General features: G+C 40.0%; 2 protein-coding genes across 2 annotated transcripts; both read right to left on the reverse strand.

The window, feature by feature from the left end:
* Window positions 1-4: 4 nt before the first annotated feature.
* LOC102779419 (Golgi SNAP receptor complex member 1-like) lies at window positions 5-14,779 on the reverse strand. Its single transcript, XM_006784877.2, has 9 exons — window positions 14,722-14,779; window positions 13,179-13,296; window positions 12,807-12,882; window positions 12,457-12,564; window positions 11,904-11,995; window positions 10,256-10,330; window positions 2,655-2,684; window positions 2,341-2,423; window positions 5-405 (listed from the first exon to the last, which is right to left on the reverse strand). The coding sequence occupies exons 1-9, from the start codon at window positions 14,762-14,764 to the stop codon at window positions 281-283; spliced, it is 750 nt and encodes a 249-aa protein (XP_006784940.2). The 5' UTR covers window positions 14,765-14,779; the 3' UTR covers window positions 5-280.
* Window positions 14,780-15,708: 929 nt separating this feature from the next.
* cryba1b (crystallin, beta A1b) lies at window positions 15,709-17,351 on the reverse strand. Its single transcript, XM_087846879.1, has 6 exons — window positions 17,314-17,351; window positions 16,921-16,982; window positions 16,683-16,801; window positions 16,397-16,538; window positions 16,162-16,304; window positions 15,709-16,046 (listed from the first exon to the last, which is right to left on the reverse strand). Exons 2-6 carry the CDS (start codon window positions 16,957-16,959, stop codon window positions 15,899-15,901), a joined length of 591 nt encoding a protein of 196 aa, XP_087703005.1. The 5' UTR covers window positions 16,960-16,982; window positions 17,314-17,351; the 3' UTR covers window positions 15,709-15,898.
* Window positions 17,352-22,301: the final 4,950 nt, after the last annotated feature.

The following is a 22,301-nucleotide window of genomic DNA, read 5'->3' on the forward strand; positions in this document are numbered from 1 at the left end:
GAAGTGAGTTTGTCACTTTTATTTAACAAAATAAGTCAATACAATACACAATCCCAATGAAAGGTTATTATGTGAATTTATAAGGAGTTAAAATAACAACAGGATACAAGCAGCAATATACAAATCCCCAGAAAATAAATAAACTCTCCAATCTGAGAAATTACATCTTATTCTCAATATTTTGTGTCAGTTATATTTTTGTGCCATAGAGAGAATAAAAACCACCTTGTATACACTTGGTTAGAGTTACAGTGCGTATATTTTGTCAGTTGATGGCGATTCATTGGAAAGTATAGAGCAACAAGAGTATGGTGCAGACACCAATAACCACACCCAGAATTATAGAGTCCCGCCTCTTGCGCAAATTGATTTTCTGGATGAGACTGTTGATGGCGGGGAAGCGATCTGAGAGGCGGGGTAGCAGGGTGAAGGAAAATAATTAAGACCCAAGCTGGGTTTCCCTTCCTTGCAGTAAGTAAATAAGAGACAGAGAGTAGCAGGAAAAACCATCAGCAAGACTCCGAAACAAAAATGCAATCCAGCGGCGTGATTCAGGGGATCCAAACCTTTCCATCTTATATTAACCCACAGGCCTGTCAGATGGACTCGAGACTTTAAAATTACGGTCATTTAAAACTTAATAGCAAATTTTTTTTATTTTCTAAATATTTTTTCATTCAGTTCAATGGTCAGTGTTCATCTTAGGTCTGTACATTTTTTTTATTTATTAGTGCAATCTAGCTATGCATTTATTATTTTAACTAAGTGCTTATGGCTCAGTCACACAAAGTAAAAATAAGACAGAAACATCCTCGTCACTAGGAAAGGAAAGAAAAAGGTGGTTCCCTGGTAGTTATGGTGACCAAGTGTTCACCCAGATGTGGGCGGTGTTCCTTTGTCAACCTCTGGGCAACCTTTTTTGATTGGAAGTCAGTCGCATAGGTCGTCTTTCTTCATTCACACCCAGACAGACTAGCAAACATTTATAAATACAGTCGTGGCCAAACGTTTTGAGAATGACACAAATATTGGTTTTCAGAAAGTTTGCTGCTTCAGCTTTTATGAAGGCAGTTTGCATATACGCCAGAATTTTATGAAGAGTGATCAGATGAACTGCAAAGTCCTTCTTCTTGTTAACACAGGTGAGAATGTTGACGTGCACAAGGCTGGAGATCATTATGTTATGATGATTGAGTTTGAATAGCAGACTGGAATTGTTAAAATGATGGCGATGCTTGAAATCGTTGTTCTTCCTGTTAACCATGGTAACCTGCAAGAAAACATGTGCAGCCAGCATTGTGTGCGATCGTGGCTCAAAGAGTTGGCAGTTTGTCTTGTAACCGGAAGGTTGCCGGTTCGAGCCCCGGCTCGGACAGTCTCGGTCGTTGTGTCCTTGGGCAAGACGCTTCACCTACTGGTGTTGGCCAGAGGGGCCGATGGCGCGATATGGCAGCCTCGCTTCTGTCAGCCTGCCCCAGGGCAGCTGTGGCTACAACTGAGGCTTCCCTCCACCAGTGTGTGAATGTGAGAGTGAATGAATAGTGGAATTGTAAAGCGCTTTGAGGTTCGTGAAAAGCGCTATATAAATGCAATCCATTATTATTATTATTGTGTTGCATAAAAAGGGCTTCACAGGGAAGGATATTGTTGCTGCTAAGATTGCACCTAAGTCAACTGTTCATCGGATCATCAAGAATTTCAAGGAAAGAGGTTCAAGTTGTTGTGCTCAAGAAAGTCCAGCAACGATGACTCGGAAACAACTGACAAAAAGATCTAAAAACACTGAAGCAGCAAACTTTATGAAAACCAATATCTGTGTCATTTTCAAAACCTTTTTCCATGACTGTACAGTGCTATGAAAAAGATTTGCCACCTCCTTGATCTCATAAATAACCTTTCCTTTAAATGACGATGTCATTTCACACTGGCCCTGTATGAAAAACAAAATGAAGGTTTTGAATTGGTCTAATCAAAGTCTGGGCTTAAATGTGATGGCAATGCTTTGGCATGACCTTAAACAGGCCGTTCATGCAATGTAATTCCTCCTGTGGTTTTGACTTACACATTTCGCCATATTATCACAGATTGCACGTAACTTCCTAATTGACTCCATTCGATCGCAAACTCATAGCAGACTGACTCAGTCTAATCGCCCCTAACTTGCTTTGAAGACAGCAGCTGACTGAGAGTGGTTGCACAGGCGTTGCCTGTCTTCACAAGCAGTTTTCTATTTTCCTGTGCAACAAGGAGAACTGGCATTTTTATTTTAACACAGAAAATAGGAAAGAAAGTCGAGTCTGGAGAAAAAGAAGAGAAGTGATATCAATGATAAAAGGATACTGGCCAAAGTTGTGACCCTGGTTTGAATGGACTTCAACATCCCACGCTGAAATGTGATGTTCTCTTTGGTAGTCATGGCGATACTGCAGGGAGACAAACCATTAGGGACTGGCGGCGGCACAGAAAGAAGCACACACAGTAGCTGTCTTCGCAGAATCACATTAAGCTTGTTTCAGCTAATGAGCTAAAAGTAGGGAGCTACAGTAGTCTGTTTTAATAGACTGAAATGTGCTGCATTTGCTTATGATGGGCACGTGTTGAGTGAGAACAAAGCAAGGGAGGAGGAAAGCAAATGAAGCATTAATAGAACTGACCTTATTGCATTGTCAATACAGCTGTCTGAGCTGTGAACATAGGACAAAAAACAAGAAAAAGGATAAAAGTAAGTCAACCATCTTCAGTAAAGTTAAAGATTAAAACTTCCTAAAATAACCTTATGAGATCATTTCAAATGTTCTCTATATGAAGTTATGGAATTATACAACAAGACTCCGAGGAAGCCTGTGCCATGAACCCACACAGCCCAATCGGTCTGTTATCATAAGAGAAGCACTTCATCTGATTCCTGCGAGGGACGAGAAAGTGCTGTTAATGGGCAATTTTGGGGAAAGTCCATTAATGTGTATAAAATTTCAGCTCTGAACATATGGATATATAATGTTTGGTTCTGATCTCTGATTTTCTCGAGGCGCACGTAAGGAAAACATACAGAGGGTCAACAGTGCACATACACACAGAGAAGGGCTTGCATTATCTGCTAAGATAAGTGATGGGCAGAAAAAGTCTGGGGCTGAGCGGAGCATATAAAGGCAGCTGCGTGCATCCTGTCGGACTTCACTAGAGACCAAAAATCAATACTGTGCTTTATACTTCCTACATCAATTCGTCCACCGCTCCCACCATCTATCTGCTGCCGTCCTCTGCTTTTTCAGACGATCCTTTATTAGCCGGCAGAGTCAGAGGTGAGGCAGCTTCATGTTTAGCAGACCATACTTTTCTTTCTTTGCTTATTTTCCTATTCTTTACTTATGATATAGCATAACATTATAACTTAAATTTAAATCTGCCTGTGTTCAATGTACATAAATATGAATACAGCTACAATATGCACACAGACATGGTTTCCAATGGTTTTCCATTTCTGCATATCTGACCACTAGTCACACTTATAAAGTTAGAACCACTGAGTCTTTTTTAAAAAATTGGTTTAGTTGGCATCTTTGTTGAAAACAGAGCAGAGGCAATAACGCGGATCAACTCCCCACCATTGGACATTTGCTTATTTAACAAACACACCCAATAGATTCTTGTGAAATGAAATGAGAGGAACCATTCAAACCTAAATGTGTCAACAAGCCAACCAGCAAATGAACCAGTTAACCAACCACATCCCTCACTCAGGTCCAGATCTGGGTCCAGCTGAGAAATGCAATTTGTCTAGCATGCCTGAATCCGCTCTAGGACTTCCTCCCGGTGGGACATGACCAAACCACCTCGTCGGCCCTTTTGATGTAAGGAAGTAACGGCTCTACTTTGAGGCAACTTTGTCAATAATCACATCGATAGCACTCTGGGCCCCCTTTCTTCCTACTGTAAAACACATGTAAAAAACCTCAGTGTCTACCTCGATGGTTCTTTTAAATTGAATAAGCAGGTGAGTGCAGTAGTCCAGTCCTGCTTCTTTCAGTTAAGACAGCTAGCCAAGGTAAAGCCATACCTTCCGGCTAACGTCTTTGAACATGTTATTCACCTTTTCCTTACTTGCAGATTGGACTACTGCAATTCATTGTATTTTGGTCTCGACCAGGCCTCCATTCATCGTCTTCAGATGGTCCAAAATGCAGCTGCTCGCCTGCTAACTGGTACCAAACGGGGAGAGCATATAACCCCAGTTTTAGCTTCTCTACACTGGCTTCCTGTCTCCTGCAGGATCCAGTTTAAACTTTGACTTTTTGTTTTTAAGTAGCTTAACGCCCGAGCCCCTTCTTACCTGTCTGAGCTCCTTTCTGTTTATGCTCCAGGAAAACCATGAGGTCTAGCTCAAAATTAATGCTGTCCATCCCACAGACTTATCTCAAATCTCGTGGTAGAGCCTTCTCTGTGGCTGGTCCCAGACTTTGGAATAGTCTTCCCCTAAATATTAGATCTGCACAAACACTTGATCAATTTAAATCACTACTAAAGACACATTTTTAAGCCCTTGCTTTTAACACACTATGACCCAAGCATTTTGGTCTTATTTTAATAGTCTTAGTTCTTAGTTGTATTAATTCTTTTATTGTCCTATCATTGTTTTATATTGTTATTATTGTATTACATTGTTTCTTTTTAATGGCATTTTTATATTGTTAAGCACTTTGTGCAGCATCGTCTATCTAGAAATGTGCTATATAAATAAATTTGACCTTGACCTTGAGTCCTTCGTGAATGACCGAGACACACCCTCTGGAGAAATCTCATTTCCACTGCTTTTTTCCGCGATCGCTGCGATCCCATGCATAACAAAGTGAAATACTTTTTATCACTCACTGATAACATTACTTCAACATGTGTATTTACTATTGCAATATTACATATTAAAGTTTACCATAAAACACTGCAATGTGAATGGGACTCAGTGGCATAAGAGCAACTCTGGATCCACTGCTTCAGGTAAGACATTTGTCTATGCACTGATTCAGCGAACTAATATATGTCCTAATATGAGATGTGCATTTCTAAAACTGCAATCAACACCTCTTTAAATTTAAGTGAAGCTGCAAATTATTGAGTAAGTTATTGAGTGCTTGAATAAAATCTCATAAAATAATAATAAGAAAAACACCAGCAGTCCAAAACTTTTATAAACTGAGCAGCAGCAAAGTGTTGTCTGTCGATCAGCTAATAGCTAAATCGAATCCTTTTAGCAGCCCTCAATACTGAGACGATGCCGCACATTTTAACCTCATTTCTTACATTAAGTATTGAACATTTGTTCATATAATGCATTTACCCCACCGAAACCCAAACAAGAATCTCCTCATCAATCACTGACATGTTCACACCTTCGAGAAGTCAAAGTGCAACAGTGGTTTCTCAGATCAGCCTCACAGAGTCTCAGATTTTATGTGCATTCTTCTTTCAAGCTCCATCTATCTAGATAACAGCACGCCCAATATCTCATAACATTGACAATAAAAACAGTTCCTCAACTTGCAGAGACCGTGTTTCACTGTTAAAGGTAAATTTAACTCCTGAATTTTCAATCTGAGAGTCTAAACTGTCTGAAGAGTATTAATAGTTTGTCTTTGCTGATGTCTGCTCCTCCTCCACAGGTGATACAGGAGGAAAATGTTTCTCTGGGTAAAATCAGCAACGCTTGTTTATCCGAAACAAACCAAGGATGCACTGGAGGAAGAAATAACCACACTGCGACAGCAGGTGGGCTATTTTTTCCTCATATGGTTGGGAAGGTGCTTAAAGTGGGTGGTTTATTTCTGAATCATGTTCAGTGATCACGGCAGCGCGCATCTCAGCACATTTCTGGCATTTCAACAAGTCCAGTACTGGCACTGTCAATAATGTTACTGTTGGCTCAGGGAAGTGTATTAGCATTAGCTGAAGTACTCATCAAATACAACACAGTATTTAAAATGTTCATATAACACTTTATATAAAGGTATAGACTCTTTTCTTTTTAACTTGCTCTGACCTTTCTTAAAAAAAACACTGCCTCTGTTAGGAACAAATAAAAAACAAAAAGATAATACAAATAAATACAAATCAGAATAAAGTCAACATGTAACACAAAACTGCTTTTTGCTTCATTTAAAAAAAAAAAAAGGCATAACATGTTCTCATCATTAAGGCCAAATAGTGTGATCCCACAGTCCAAGCATGCCAACGAGAGTTGACTGTATAACTGTAGGCTGAGGTATCATCTAGGAAAACCAAAAACTGACTGACTTCAACAAGGAGCTGACTCACTGTTAGGGTGTTTTTTGGGGGGTTATCAAGCTTTGGCACTAATCAACAGCAGGCGTGTGAAGCCTGAAAGTGACTGTATGAGGTGATGTCTAAGTGATCGACCACACACAGATTAAAGATCAAGCCTGTGCTGCGATTTCTACTGTACTGTCTAGTAAAATGTTAAAGCAACAGAATATCTCCTACTTGTTTTGCCCTGATGGGGTGCAGACCCCTGCTGCTCGCTGATATTTCATTTACTGAAGACAGCCAAAGAAGAGCTTTTCTTTACGGAAATTGATATTCACAAAATCCTGCATCAATGTTGATTAGTAAGGGCTTATCCCTGATTTGCGACGTTCTCAGGAGGTGCACGTCAGGTTACGTTGCAGGTTACAACAACACAGATTCCCCACTAAAGCATAAACTTGGTATTACTGGCGGCCTTGTGAATACTTTGTTTGCTAGCGGATCGCTGGAGTCACCTGCAGTTTGCACAGAAGACGTCAACTTATCTGAACTCGCCGAGCAAACATGTTCAGTGAATAGTGATTAGCATGGTGGCTGCAGAATGGTCTCTAGACCTGTGTGACCTTGTTGTGGTTGTATTAATCTAAAAGTTACAACATACGTAACAAGAATTTTCTAAATGGATATTAAACAAAACTGATATACTTCCACATTAAAGAAAAAGTAAATAAATGGGAAGTTAATAAGAAGTATTCAGCAGCAACCATGTAAAATACCTGAAAATGAAATCATACATTTTTAACTAAGGAAAATGTAAAATGAAAGGCACCTAAATGATGACTAATCATGTTGGATTCCCGGCTCGACAAACTGCCGCGTCAGTTGGTAAGTTCAAAGCTGTGGTGCATATCTCAACACTGACACGGTGGATTTTTCACTGAAGTAGCTAAACACTTTAATGGCTCTCCAGACTTTTCAAACAAAACCATTATCACCATTAAAAAAAAGTGTTAATCCCCCGACGGGGCGTCTGGAGATTCCCCAGGAGCATCTTCCTTGGAGGGCTCAACCTGGGGTTGCGGTCATGGCCTATTAAGGGCTCTGTTGGCTCTTAGGTGACGGTTTCCTCGTGGCTGCGTGCAGCGGGGCTAGGGGAGGGTCTGTGCTGGAGGACGGGGCTGTGGCTCCCCACACCCTCTAGCAGATCATTACATGAAGGAACCTTTTAAATACAAGCGCGCTCATGCTCACAGGTGTACACACGGGTGCTCACACACACAAACGACACCCTTTTTGGCTCCTACCTCAAAGCACACTGTGCGCTGTCGATATTACGTGCTGCACAATAATGTTTAATATTTAGTATTTACTGTTATATTCCCATAGATCATCGTGATGTTGTTTATTATGTTGCTCTTTTTTTTCCTTCTGCTTGTTTTCTCTTTTTTCTTTCTCAACAGGTGATCCAGGTGATTGATATATGTATTTTTTGTCTGCTTATTTTGTTGGTTTTTGTTTTTTGCCTTTAATCCCCGTCCCTCTTCCCCGCTGTTTTTCTTTCCCTCTTTCTTTCTCCCCTTTCTTTTCCCCAGTCAAATCTGTCCCGTATTTAGCAAGTGAAAATAAAATAAAATAAACAATAAAAGGTGAATCAAATAGACCATTACAGCAAGGCTGGGATGGTTCAAGACTTTTATTTACAACAAAATACCTACGAAACCTTACGATAATTTAATCAGACTCAGATATTACATTAATCCAAACTGCCTGGAGAAACAAGTCTGACCACTTTCAGCCCTTTGAAATATCTGTGCAGTTATTTTACCTTTAATTGTTGCTGGAACAACCAGAAAACGTGAACAAGAACATGTGTTCATCATCAAATATCAATATATTGATCTAAACTCACAGCTAGGATCATTATAGCCTTCTAGTTTATTTTTCTAATATATCTAAATGCAAACAACAATTGTTTAAGCTGTTGCACAAAACATAAAATATACAGGATCTATGAAAAGTAAGGATTTGTAAATAGATCTCTGATAGGTGGGGCATTCCCTTGCACAGGAAACTGAATAATAAATGTGTGAGCAGTGCAGGCTCTCTGATTTAGTCACATTTACTTTAAAGATTAAATGACAAAAAAGAAAAACAAATGAAAACCCTCTTTGGTGTTTCCAATTCATTCTGAACAACTAACTCTGCTGTTTTCTGCCACCACAATGCTGACTCACAAGTTTCGGTTCATTGTTGCAACAAAAAAGTTTAAAGAAGTTACTGTTGACCACCTGACTCATCTGAGCACAGATGAATAATCATCAGACTGGAACTTCAATATAATCTCAACAACTCGCATGTTTCTACAGAAATTTTAATCATGAAGTTCAGCCATTTCGTATCCATCATTTACACCAGGTGATATGCAACCGCAGCACAGCTCTGTCCTAGAGTCAGACAATAATTACCTTTTTTATTTATTATTTTTTGTATTTCAAAAGGAGGAACTGGATCTCAGTCCAATGGCAACTCAGGGGAAGGAACAAACTGCGGATCCACTGCTTCAGGGAACAGCGGTGATGGGAGCGTGGGAGTTGTGTCTCTCGCTGCTAAAATAACCTAAACCATGTTTTCATTATCTGCAGTAATGCAGTCATTCCCATAAAACCAATATACGATATAGAGTCTGGTCTATCCGCCCCCAGTTCCAAACTGGTCAAACCAAAACTGGAAGCCACTTTGCATTCACTGCCTCAGGAAGCACCGGCAGTGTGAGTCCCTAGCTCAATGTGTTATTTTGTTCAGAAGACACTAAAGGTGGGCTGTTTCGTGATTTCTGAATTCTTAGTCATTCTCTGTATTTTAAAAGGAGGAATGGGAGCCCAGTCAAATACTGGCAACTAATGTAAAACAGGGGGGTGGAAGCAACGCTGGATGCCCTGCCTGGGGGAATGCTAGCAGTGCGAGCGGTCTGTTTTCTCTGTCATTTTGCTGAAAAGTTAGCAGGAGTGGGCAGACTTCAGAGTTTAGAATGTGTGCAGTAAAATTAGTAGGTTGTGTGATTGTATCTATTTATTATCTTTTTACTTCTGAAGGGGAAAACACAGCCAGCACTGGCAACACGAGTAACACGACAGCTGGTGAAGAAGATACCGGAAGGAGAAAAAAACACCTGCAATCTAACGTACGTGAGTACTGTTAAGGCCTTTACACACAGGATGGGTTTAAATATTTTTCACACGCACCTGTTCTTAATGCAGCCGCTCACACTGACCACATATTTTCGCTGGAAAAAATTGCGGCATTAATGTTTTCAAACCAAGCACAATTTTTCTGATTTTGTGGATCTGAATAAACAGATCAGACCAATCAGGTCACTGCATTTGGCAACAAGTGTGCTCATGGCTCAAATTGTGCACCTGTACTGAATATACAATATGGAAATCATTTTTTAAAAGACACAGACGGTCAGTGCTCTGTGTCGATGGGCTCTTTGAAATGATTTGTCTACCTTCTCAGATGTGGTCCCAAGTCTAGAAACAAGCATTCAAACTGGCCCACTGACATTCAAATTTATGAAAGACACGATACAGCTTCAACTCCTAGATCAAACCATAATCTACCTGTTCTCTTTTTCCCCTTTGGATAGCATTTCCACAACATGAAACCTGTTTGTCACCACAGCTCCGAACACGCCAGCACACACTGACACAAGCAAGACGAGCTTCTGAATAATAGCTGCATCGCTTCTTTTTTATAAATAGAACCCAACCGAGCTGAACAGAAAGCTATAACTCCAATCAGGAAGTGTCTGAGTTGATGCAGTCATTTTTTATTACATCAGTGGAAATACCGCAGACACATCACAGAGGGGGAAAAATAAACTTTGCACAAAGAATTCAACTCTCACATAAAGGGGTTGTAAACAATGAGAAATTTTGGAAAATAGCTCTCAATCTTCTTGTGATAAGTGTGAAACTGATTTCTTAAAGATGTGTCTTACTTTCTTAGATGCTCGTGCTCCTTCAGGAAGAGCTCTGTCCTCCTGTTATTCACCCCTGAGCTGCTTTTGTAGGACCTGAGTAAGAAAATGAAAGAAGTGTAAAGTCCAGCATCAGATTAGCACCAAAAACATTATTACAGCTGGGACATGAGTGTGTGCAGATGCTTAGACAATATATTTAACATCGAAATACGTCAACCTCCCTGTGACAAGAGAAGGATATGATTCGTCATCAGTGCTGCAGGTATTTCCCTCCATCCTAAAACACATGCCGGGATACTGATGTACTTCCTGCATTAAAGCTTCTAAGTGCTTAACCCAAAGCTCCGTCCTCCATCTCTTATTTACACCACCACCATCCCATTTCTATTTGGACTAATAATCTTTTTAATCCATCATCTATTTTCTGTTCTGTTGGCCCACTCCTTTCACTGTTCCTCCACACCTCTAATCTCAGTGGGAATAATTAAAATTCACTCTCATCATTTTTGTAATCAATCAAAGTCAAATCAGGAGAAAGTCTCATTCCCTCTGTCTGACTGTCTTGCTCTTCCTCGCCTCTAGTGAAAAAGCATTTCTCTGCATCAGGCAGGCCAGATGTAACCACTCTCCCTCAGCTCCCGCTCAATGAAAGCCTTGTGGTTTGATTTACTGTAGAAGGCACTTAGGAAAGAGATCCCCGGCGAAAGAGAGAGACATAGACAGATACAGAGAAGAGGAGGGAAGATGGCTAATAAGAGGTGTCTCTTATTAGAGGATGAAATATGATAGCGGGAATGCAGAGTATTAAAGGGTAGGGGAAACCAGACACTGAATAGACATCTCTGCCTCCTGCTGGTCAGGGATAACATCGGACGAGAGGAGGAGGGATGGGAAGAGGGCAGAAAAGTGGGACAAAAAATAAGGAAAGCTGAAAATGTTAGATTTGGTGAGAACAAAAAATAGGCATGGAAGAAAATGCAGGAGGAAAATGAAAACTCTGAAGCAGCAGGGAGTAAGCAAGTGATTTAATAACGCATTTTTGTAACATTTTGGGACATATGGGAGATAAAAGAAATGACACCTAAAAAGATAAGAGAACTTCTAATATTAGATACTAGAGTTATCATCAATATCCATGAGAAGCCTAAACTACATTTGCCACCAAGTTTATTCACAAAGTACCACAATAAATAATTTTACACAACACTTGCGCTGTAAAAAGAAGAACCTACAATAATTAATTTCCATTAGCTTAAAAATTTGACAGTATTCTTTGGCTCCACCTCCTCAAAGTTAAATATTACCTGTTTTTTTATTATTATTATTATTGTGAAGCACTTAAAATAATAGTTGTGCCTTACTGCTGCAACCAACCCACTTCAAAAGGCACAACTTTGACTTTGAAGACAGGGTTGGCGAGTGAGTCGAATTTTTCTTACAAACTACAGCCAACCACAGCAGCACCATATATTTCTTTGTTACCAGTTTCACCAAGTGAGTGCCGACAAACACTTGCCAACCTTTTGGGCAATACACAGTTTTATCTAGCAAGGTTACCAGGGCCTCGCTGACCAGCCTCGAGGCCTGTGTGACTGACGCTTCACTCACTGTTGTATTTTCTAACAACATGAAGTTTTTTATTGATCAGAGAGGGAAGGGAACTCACTCGATGTCTCTGTGAACTGAGCCCAGAAGGTCCTCTCGCTCTCGCAGGCTATAGAAGTTGCTTTTGATTTTGTGGAACTCATGAGTGTAGTCCTGCAAAATAAAACACAATAAACTACAGCCAGTGTGACATGATATCACTAACAAACAACATGATTGGAAAACATCGGGGCAAAATACAGTACATATTTCATAAATGCATCTTCAAAGTGCACAGAATGTTACAATAAATAGCTGAAAGATTTTGTCCTTGACTGAGGGGAAAATACTAATCATATGATCACTCACAGACATGAAAAATTGGTTTTTACAATGTGGATTTGCCCAAAGTTCAACTGTAATTAATTATAACATTTAAAGTGTGGAGGGCTAAAAGTGATTATTGTGAAACAGTAATTATAATAATAACGTCCCTGAACTTTGAACTCAGGACCTTCTTGCTGTGAGGCGCCAGCACTAACCACCACACCACTGTGCCGCCCGGCAAAACTGCAAATGAAATTAAAGTTTTATTAATTGCACAGCCTACAACAAAGTGAAGGAAGTCTATGTACCTGTAAAATGTCTCTGTGCCTCTGTAAGGTGTGCATCAATCCTGCGTTGTGTGATGAAACTCCAGGGGTGCTAATGTATTCTGCCATTTTGTCATTGACTGCTGTGAGCTGCAAAAAAGGATTAAATTCTTATCAAGTAGCCACAGAAGCACAGACGACCTTTTAAGAGATAATGTGATTTCAAACAGCCCAGGATTATAATTTGAAATATTCGACTACTCGAAAAAAATTATTTAACAAATAGGCTTCAGGCCTAACGTCTGTTTGACTCTAAAAACATAGAATAACACAATTGTCTGCTACTGAAGGCATCCTATACGTGACCATACCGTGTGCCACATTTAACTCACATTGGCTAAGAGCTGGTCCAGCTCAGTCGTCATGGCCACAAGCGAGTTGTCGTGAGATGAGCCCAGAGAGTCAGACCTGATTTCAGACGGAAATAGAAAGGATGCGCAAGCTCAAATTTATTGTTTGACAAAATGTGGAGTGTAAAGAGCGGTGGAATTCACAGGCAACAAATACTAAATGTATTGCTCACCCAATTCATGGTTAATTTTTTATTCAGCAAAAATGTAAAAAAGAAAATTTAATTTAAATTCAATAAGTCAACAATTATACGTTCTAAAGCTTCTGAAAGCACAAAGATTTTTTAATATCCAATAAGATTTCGTTTGAGAGAGGGTACATGTTTAAAGTGAAGAGGGGAAAGTGCTGCCAACCTGCTGTCTCTCATCCGCTGGTCTGGGCTGCTGCTGCTGTAGCTGGTGCAAAGCTTACTGAAAGAGACTAGCTTGAGGTCAAGCTCATTCTCCAGCTGCCTGGCTTGTTTACGTAAATCTGATGGGGGGAGAAAAAAAATGGAAAACAAATAAATTAGACAACCCTCAATATCATGCCAGATCTACAGGAGTCCAGTCAGGATAGAAAGACCCAGGCAGATCATTTTATGTAGACCCAGAGTGTCAGTGAAGGAGAAGCCCATCTCGGTCATGATCCATCATGATTCACAGGTTATTGTAAAGTGTGAAGCACAGAAAGAAAGTTGAGTGAACAACTGGATATTGTTCACAACACCAAGAGTGAGAATTTGGTGAAACTGGAAGTAGTGTGGAACAACATTATGCTGCGAAAATGTACAAGAGTCTGTAAAAGGACAAATGTGACCTTGGCCTTGAGCACAATTTTGTGGAAGACCCATTAAATGATCACTGTGTTCAAGTTTGGTTAAATTCTGGACAAATTCTTTAAATCTGCCGAAGGATTTAAAGGGTCACCGACTACACGTAGTTGGTGAAAGCATTAAGCATAAAGCCTCGGAAACTCTGGTGTTTTAAGATACCAGAAGCATGTTAAATTAAACTATTTATTTCACATTATTGTTGGAGGGTTAATGTTTTATTTTCCATGGTACATATTAGATTTAATAGAACTAAATCTCTGTAAAGTGTATTTTAAATAGCACAATTTAATTATCATTTACCAATAACACATTACAGCACATCCTTTACAGTGAATTATTATGGGTTGCTGCTGACAGTGTGCTGACCTTTATCCAATGAAAAGAAACTTTGATTCTCTTTTACTGTTTGAGATGGTATCAGAGATCCAAAGTTTGATCTTGGATTTAAAAGTTTGAGAACCACTGGTTTACAACAAACATCCACAAAAAGCTGATAAACCACAGACTACACAGTACAGGTAGAAACAATTTTTATGATTATAAAAATAGTTGTTTTTCATGATATTATGATCATCAAAACAGAAAATTGGACTCACTTTTGATTTCAGCCAAATGTAAGGAGATAATAACTTGCAACCATAACATCACGAAAGCCTTCATCTGATTAACGAGGTGACTGATTTGGTGGTCAGCAATGAATGACCATATATGTGTAAACAACTATTAACTTCCTGTTTGTTTACACTTAACGATGCAAGACTTGTTTGGTTGAAATCTTCCTGTTACGTGCCTATGAACAGTAAACGGAGGATGAAACAGAAAGGTTTACAAACTCTGGTAGCACGTAAGCTGGCTTAAAGGAGGAAGCTGAAGTCTGACTACTGACTTTTGAACTACGATGGCTAACACGCTAACAGATTAGCTCGAAACCGGCTAAAAACACCTTCTAACCGCGGATAAAATAAAGTTTCTGAACTGCTGAGTTTGTATGACCTGGATAACAAAAGCCTTACGTGGTGGCAGCTGTTTGTTTGTGTGTTTGTTTGTTTGTTTTTTTTATTATACAAAGCACCATTATTTACCTTCCCAGTAGTTATTGCTGCCTGCCATGTTTGTTGTTGACATGTCATCATCAGCCGTCAAGAAGATACAGTTGTCGCACTTGTCTTTCTATCCCACAGCGGCCTCTAGTGGTTTCAAGATGTATGTCGCTCCCAGAGATTACTAATTTTGATATAGAGTAGGCATCAGTAACGGTAAAGCTAATTTTAAAAATGTAGAAAATCCTACATTTAGAATTTTAGATAAATAAAATTCTAAAATCTTCATTTTGGAGTATAAACCACTGGGTATACCGATTTATTGGTAGCAATATGTACTTAAATTAGACTATTTAAGAGCTAATGTGGGGTTTGCAGCTGCTGTGGGTGTTTAACTTTAACTCTGTCAAAACTTTTATTTAACCAGCTATAGAATAGATACAAATACCTACTTCTGTAGTATTAAACAGGTCTTTAAAGACATGTTTATTTGAGCTTTACACACTGCGTTTTTTGTATTGGAAATTGCTTCACTCCATTTCATACACATTCACCCAATTTTCAGTCTCTTATATTTAGCCTCATGGAAACTTTGGCAGCTCGATCTTTGGCTCGGTGAGTCACTCAATAAGATGATGCAGCTTTACAGGCTGGTTTAAAGTTAAAGTGTATCGGAAGAAAAACAAAAAGCACACACAGATGTAACTGAGATATGTGTCAGCATTGTGATTCTCTGTCTTTTTGCTCATTCTCTTTATTCATCGTCTTGAACACAGGCAGTAATTATATCACAGTAACAGCGGCACTGGTGGTCTGGTTGATGTAAAAGACAGTGACGATGATGATGATGATGATGATGATGCCAGCAGTGGTGAAAAAGAGCAAAAAAGTCTGTGTTGTTTTTGCATTTCTGCAACCTCGCCAGATGACACCTCTCTTTCACACTGATTCAGCTTTTTTCTCTCATTTCTGTCATTCCTATTTTCTGTCTTTCTTACATCTTTCTTTTCTTTTATGATGTTTCTTTAAAAAAAAAAAGTGCTATGACACAACTGACGCCAGTAAGCACCTGAAGTCCAGTCCCAGATCCTGCTTTGACTAGCTGGAAGATGGAGGTTGCGGGACAGGAGGATGAGGATAAGGAGGGATGGAAGCACAGGAAGGAGGGAGGGGGAGAAAGAGTGGAGCGATAAGGAGGTTTAAAGAAAGCGCTCCCCTCTTAGTGCTGGATCCTCCTGATGGACTGAATCTGAGGAGTCTGGGCGTGGGAGCCAAATTCACGGTAACATTTGTACTCTCCTCCGCGACAGTCGCACTCCATGATGTACTGGTGGCCACGGTAGCCAGGGTACTGGTAGCACACAAAGCTGCAGGAAAACACGCACACAGACACACGCTTGAATCGGGTAAGCAGTCAATGCTTTCTAGTGGCTGTGTGTTTTTCAGCTGTGTGAAGGTGATCTAAAGTGACCGTGAACTTACGCTCCACTCTGAATCTGCATGGATCCAACTTCGTTGTTAAACCAGCCCATGGCCTGCAGGGAGGGGTAATCATCACACATCTCGAACTGACGTCCCATCATGTTCTCCATCTCAAAGATGATCATGCGGGAGTCCTTGTGGTTCTGTGCAAAAGAGAGAAAAAAGAAGTCTCAGCAGAATTTGAGAATAAGCTGATGTCAGCTAATGGCCGTTATAGTGTGCTGTGTTAACCTACAGCACAGCAGATGGGCCTGAAGGAGATCATTCTCTCAATGCGGTAGGAGTTGCTGCCACTATAAGCCTCAAAGCGGGGGTAGTCGCCCTTCTCCAGGACGAACTGTTGGCCGCAGAAGCTGGAGTGCTCGTAGCCCACCCAGCTGGAAGCCAGAAACAAATGAAAAGAATAATGAGCGCACCTTCTATCTAAACCACCCAAAATCTGAAGGAAAGACACTCCGTTTTAGTTTCTTTAAACAGTTTAAGGGTTTCCAGAAGAGCAAGGAAGCTCATCGGATACGTACGCGCCACACTCCACCTTCAGGGAGCGGATGTTCTCCATCCCACACTCCATGATGTTCTGGCAGCTGGCGGTAAACTCCATACGCCTGCCCTGGAAGTACTCCTGATCGTACACAGTGATCTGCAAAAAGCAAAGAGGGTGAACTGAGTACAGCCTCAATCAGATATTACTGTACATAAACTAAAAACTTGTGCTGCTGCTTGCATTCCTGCAAGATGATGTGTAAAGCATATGCTTACCTTCCAAGGGCCCATGGGCATGGGGTTTGTCAAAGCCATGTTGTCCTTTTTTTCAGCAGTACCTGCAGAGTAAAAAAGTACATAAATAGTCGGGAAAGGATGTGATCACAAAACCTGTGGCTCACTGTTTGTTGTGCCATAAATTTAAAGCCCAGGTTTGTCACACCACTTCAAGCCTCCTGCTCACTCTTCTTTGTTGTTTTCACTTGTTGTTTTAAAATAACTTCCTCATATTATAGTTAATGTAATAAAACAAGGTACACGGGCTTCCTTCTGTTCTCGTAAGACCACCTGTTGTTAGTTGGATTGTTGCATTAGAGGCCTAGGCTACATTACATTCGTAGACTGGGAAACTGTGCTGTATTGGTAACTACTTTAACAACTTGGACCTACCCAAACTGGTGAGCTGTGTGTCGCAGGGTTCCACTGAACAGTGTGCGGAGGCAGTGTGGACGGGGGGTATATATACACCCACGGGTGTCAGGGGCCGGGGGGGGCAGGCATGCCTGGACTCATGTCAGCACTTTGCTTTGGACTCCATTGTTTAGCCACAGAGGGGTTAACACGCAGACACACGGTGATTCATGCAAACACAAAGAGGACCCACGGCTATACTGCGCTACATACACCTCTGTGGTATCTATATGTTAGAGGAAAAAAGAGAGGGTGGCTTTCCACACAAGCATGTGGGTCTATTATGAGATAGGCCCACATAAAAATTCAGCTCAGCGGTGAAATACTTTATGTGGCTGTTTTCTTTGATTTTCAAAGTCATGGTACAAAGGTGGAGGATTAGCAACAGTCTTGTGCAAACTACTGAATCCACTCAAAAGCCAAGTGATGTTTTCTATGATTTTAAGTGATATCAGGGCAGTGTGATTAGCACTACTGCCTCACAGCAAGAAGGTCCAAGAAGGCTTGAATCCACCGTCTTTCTGTGATGGCATGTTCACCCCGAGGTTCTCTCCGGGTACTCCTGCTTTCCCCCAAAGACATGTGCTGGGGTTAATTTGTGATTACACTATGAAAAGTAAATAATGGTGTTAGCTCTGTCTGGATGTACCGGCTCTCACCCTATAGCAGCTGGGATAGGCTCCTGCACCTGATGACCCTCAATTGGATAAATGGAAGAAAATGGATGGATCGAGCGATATCTCACAGTTATTACTATTATTAGACTAATCAAGCCAGTATAGCCCTGTAATAGACTAGCAACCTGTACAGGGCGTATCCAATCTCTTGCTTAACTAAACCACACTCACACCTAGCTCACACTACTGAAATTCATTATTATTAGGTTGGCCTTAAAACTATCTGAAAAGCTTCCAGTTGATCCAAAGTATTGCAACCAGAGTACTGACAGGAACTAGGAAGAGATAGCATGTTTCTCCCATATTGGTCTTGATGCATGCTCAGTCGTCCAGGTAAGCAAATCCCTGAAATTTGACTCTGTCCAACTGGTGGGAGTGGGTCTCCCACTAAAAATGCTAACTCCAGTTGAACAGAATGAACTTTCCAGGTTCTCCCATATTGGCTTCTCCTCAGTGGCTCCCTGTTAAATCCAGAATCAAATTTAAAATCCTATTTATTTATTAGTACAGTATGACTCATAAGTGTGTGACTACATGCCCCGCCTCCACACACACACACACACACACATTGTTAACATTATTACAAGTGCAGTGTGTTAATCAGATGTGAGAATTTAGTTGGTCAAGACTCAGATCAGGAATCTAACTGACCTACTTTTGATGATGGACACAAACTGGATCAACACTATAAATGCTGGATTTGAAACAGGAAGGTGCTGACATTGTTGGAAAGCTTGAAATCCCAGAAAAGCAAAGCTCTCCGCTTAACTGTTTCTATTTTTATTTTTATGCTTTGTTATGAACGGCAGTAGCTATTTCTATTTTTAAAATATCTCTAAGACTGAATAAATCAACAATAAAGGTTAACCGGGGCCAGTGGCACCAGTTCAAAGGCCTGATTGGCAGGTCTGGCAGTGCTTTGGCATTGACTGGTGAGCTGCAACTGGCAGCTTCACTTTCAGATAGTTTGGTGCAGTTGGGTTTTATAACACAAGGGGAATATTATACAAATTGATCAAGAGATGAAGCAGACAGACTCTTATTTTAACAATTTTATTCTTCCCATTAAGCGAAGCATCTTATAGGTTTTTAGACTCTATTTACATTTATTCAAAGTGCCTGAATTATAAATAGTTTTGTTTACATTATTTGTTCCTCATTGTGTCATTAAAAAAGTGAACAACACGGAGCGAAAACAGAGCGAGCAGCTGCTACTGTCCCCCCCTTCTCTCTTCTCTTGCTGCTCTGAACAATAAACATTTAGAAATGGCTTACTGAGGTCAGCACATTGTCCAGACTCTCTGTCTATGTGTGCGTGTGTGTGTGTGCGTGCACGCCTGTGTGTGTGTGTGTGTGTGTGTGTGTGTGTGTGTGTGTGTGTGTGTGTGTGCATTCATGTGGATGCCCATGTAATTTCCTGATTAAGCTTATAACAGAGCAAAAGCAAGATACATGTGCACTTTTTACACATAATACCACAGTAGGTCCATTTCTGTGAACTTATTTCTGATCAGAGTTGATTTATTGAGGTCTGAATGTAAGATGGGACAGGGATATATGAACATGTGTGCGTGTGTTTCTGCTGATGATAGCAGCAGCAGCAGCACAGACTTGACAAAGAGACGAGCAAACTCAGCAGGCTGATGTGAAGAGCCTGCCGTGTCCATATAGTCGACTCTGTGTCACATGCACAGATATCAAAACCTCAGTAGAGCCTTCAGTAGACTCTGAAACCACCTGCTGTCAGCTGTCAAAGACCCACACTTAACAGCCCCACAAAAAGCCTGCATATTGAGTGCTAATTACAAAGAAGGAAGCAAACACCTACAAATCTCCTCTGATATTTCTTGAGTGAAAAGTTTTGCCTAGAACATATTTTTCCAAGCTGGGCTTTTTCCAAGTATGAAATCTGGATATTTTAGATTGGAAGTCATTTTATTCCACTCACCTGAATCTTAAAAAATAAAAACCTGTAACAGAAATTGTCTCTGCAGTGAATCCTGACTGCCTCTAGGGTGCAACATTTCCATATAAACTCTGAGTTTAAAGGCCTTTTTAATATTAACTTAAAGAATGGTCACAATATTAACAACCCATCACAGTGCACGTGCACAAACTGACTCAGGCTCTTCCTGGATCAGGAATCTTTTATACTCTAGTCTCTCTGCTGGCATTTTTGCTGCTGTTGTTGTTATTGTGACTGCTGCTAAACTGCCGTTACGGTTGGTTTGGCACCGTTATCGTCACACACAGAGTCACTGCAGAGCTGTGATGGATAGTCATGTGTGACTGAGATCTCCAGTGAGTCATGCAGAGACTTTACATGAATCAGTAGAGAGTGAAAGGAAGACAGAAATAGGATTAAACCCACCCAAGAATGATTTCATTTTTGCCGTTCAAACATCTGAAAACATCTGTTGTTGTTGTTTTTAACAGTAAAGTTCTGAGAAATTACAGCACATTAGAGCCACATTTTATGTTAAAATGTAGTACGCTTAATCAATGTGAGGAGAATTATTTAGGTCAAATTGCAAGACATGCAGAGCTGGAATAAGTAGATGCATCATTTCTTAAATAAAACCATAAAAAGCATGCTATTAAAATATTCTTGCAAAAGTTTTTTATATACATAACAGAACTAAAGTAGCAGAATCCCATTGTTGTGTTGAGATGAAAGCAGGCATTTGTTATATACTGATATTTTCAGTTGTGAAAGAAATACTAAGTATCATCTTTGAATAGAAAGATCTATAGTTCCTCAGCATGTCATCACATGTTGGGTCAGGGGGTTTCTTTTGCAGCTAATGTTAGCTACTTTTCATCAAAACGCTTTGTTGTGAAGAGTGAACTATCTTCTTAACTGCTTTGCACAATGGAAACAGATCATGGTCCTTCAAGATGCCCTATCTTTCACACAGTGCAGCAGCTCATTTTGTGTTTTCTTCATCCAGACTGATGGTTTTTCGTCTGCTGCTTCTTTTCCCTTCAAATTTTTCCAGATGTAATATCACATTCCAGTCCTCCTGTTCTCATAGTGCGTCCAAAGAATCTTGCTTCTCTTGCTTGTCTCTGATGTTCTTACATAGCGATCTTTTGGTGTTTGCTCTTTTAAAGACTTCTTCGTTAGTCAGTTCAGGTCTATGATATTCACGTCTTTGCTGCATTGATAGCTTCAATAGCTATCTAGTTCATTGTCCATGCTTCCATGTGTAGGCATCTTCGACTCTTTCTTGTGTTGAAGCAAATTTGTCAGTTAAATTAAATGTTTGCTAGCTTAGATTCACTTCAGTTTTATTTATATAGCACCAAATAACAACAGTATTCACTTTAAGGTGTTCTATATATTAAGGTAAATACCCTACAATTATACAGAGAAACCCCAACAATAAGATGAGCAAGCAAAAAAGTAAGCAAGCACTTGGCGACAGTGTGAAGGAAAAACTCAGTTTTACCAGGATGCTATTGCAACCTGACCTTGATTTCATGCAACGATCTTTCATCACTACTCACAGCAGTGCCCAAATACTTGAATTTGTTGACTTGTTGTAGGCTGGGATTCTTTGATTTCTTTCCTTTTTAAAGAAAATTCAATCAAAGTCCATCTTTAAAACTGCATTATTGTACCTACATTTTAATCAGCCCAGTCCTTTCTGGCTACTTAAAATATATTTATAGAACTATTATCCTATATTTGTTGCAGTTTCTGCTGCCTTCTTGTCCTGATCACTCTTTAAAAAAGAGATACATTTTTAATGTCAATGATGCTTTTTAGCAGGATAAAAAAACGATATATATGAAACCTACTTTGCCACAAAATGATTGGACCTTATTCTTTGTAAGGGTATTGTTTGTGGGTCAAAATGACGACATATCATTCATGAGAGACGTTTCACAGATTATATATTTGGCAGTGACTTCGGTTGTTGGTTTTAATTTATCAAAAATCAAATCAAAAATCTGCATTGAAAAGTTAACAGCGAGCGTGTGTCTGCTGCAAATAAAGGTTAAAAAAAAAGTGTGAGAGCATAATATGGAAAGGTTTGTTCTTAATTGGCGTACTTTATTTACAAGCGGCATGCAAGCGAAAAATAAAAACAATAATGCACTGCACTCCAGAAATTGATAAAAAAAAAAAAAATTAAATTTATTTGTGTTATTTTTGGTTAATATTGAGGCAAATTAGTTACTCTGGCAATTAGCCATTTCCTGCAAAGCAGCAGTCAAACACAGGCCTGCTGTTCGGTTAATATCTCCCCTGCGCCATCAACAAATAATCACCTCACTAGCTGC

Source organism: Neolamprologus brichardi, chromosome 10 (genome assembly GCF_056152115.1).
Source record: "Neolamprologus brichardi isolate AB-2024 chromosome 10, ASM5615211v1, whole genome shotgun sequence".
NCBI lineage: Eukaryota > Metazoa > Chordata > Actinopteri > Cichliformes > Cichlidae > Neolamprologus > Neolamprologus brichardi.

Excerpts from the sequence above, each read along its gene's own strand:
- LOC102779419 (XM_006784877.2), bottom strand. The coding sequence starts at position 14,764 with ATGTCAACAACAAACATGGCAGGCAGCAATAACTACTGGGAAG. Across the intron at positions 12,565-12,806 it reads TGGACCAGCTCTTAGCCAAT|CTCACAGCAGTCAATGACAA; the intron begins GTGAGTTAAATG and ends CCTTTTTTGCAG. Across the intron at positions 2,685-10,255 it reads GAGCACGAGCATCTAAGAAA|CTCAGACAGCTGTATTGACA; the intron begins GTAAGACACATC and ends CTATGTTCACAG.
- cryba1b (XM_087846879.1), bottom strand. The coding sequence starts at position 16,959 with ATGGCTTTGACAAACCCCATGCCCATGGGCCCTTGGAAG. Across the intron at positions 16,305-16,396 it reads TCAGGCCCATCTGCTGTGCT|AACCACAAGGACTCCCGCAT; the intron begins GTAGGTTAACAC and ends TCTTTTGCACAG. Across the intron at positions 16,047-16,161 it reads ATGCAGATTCAGAGTGGAGC|CTTTGTGTGCTACCAGTACC; the intron begins GTAAGTTCACGG and ends GTTTTCCTGCAG.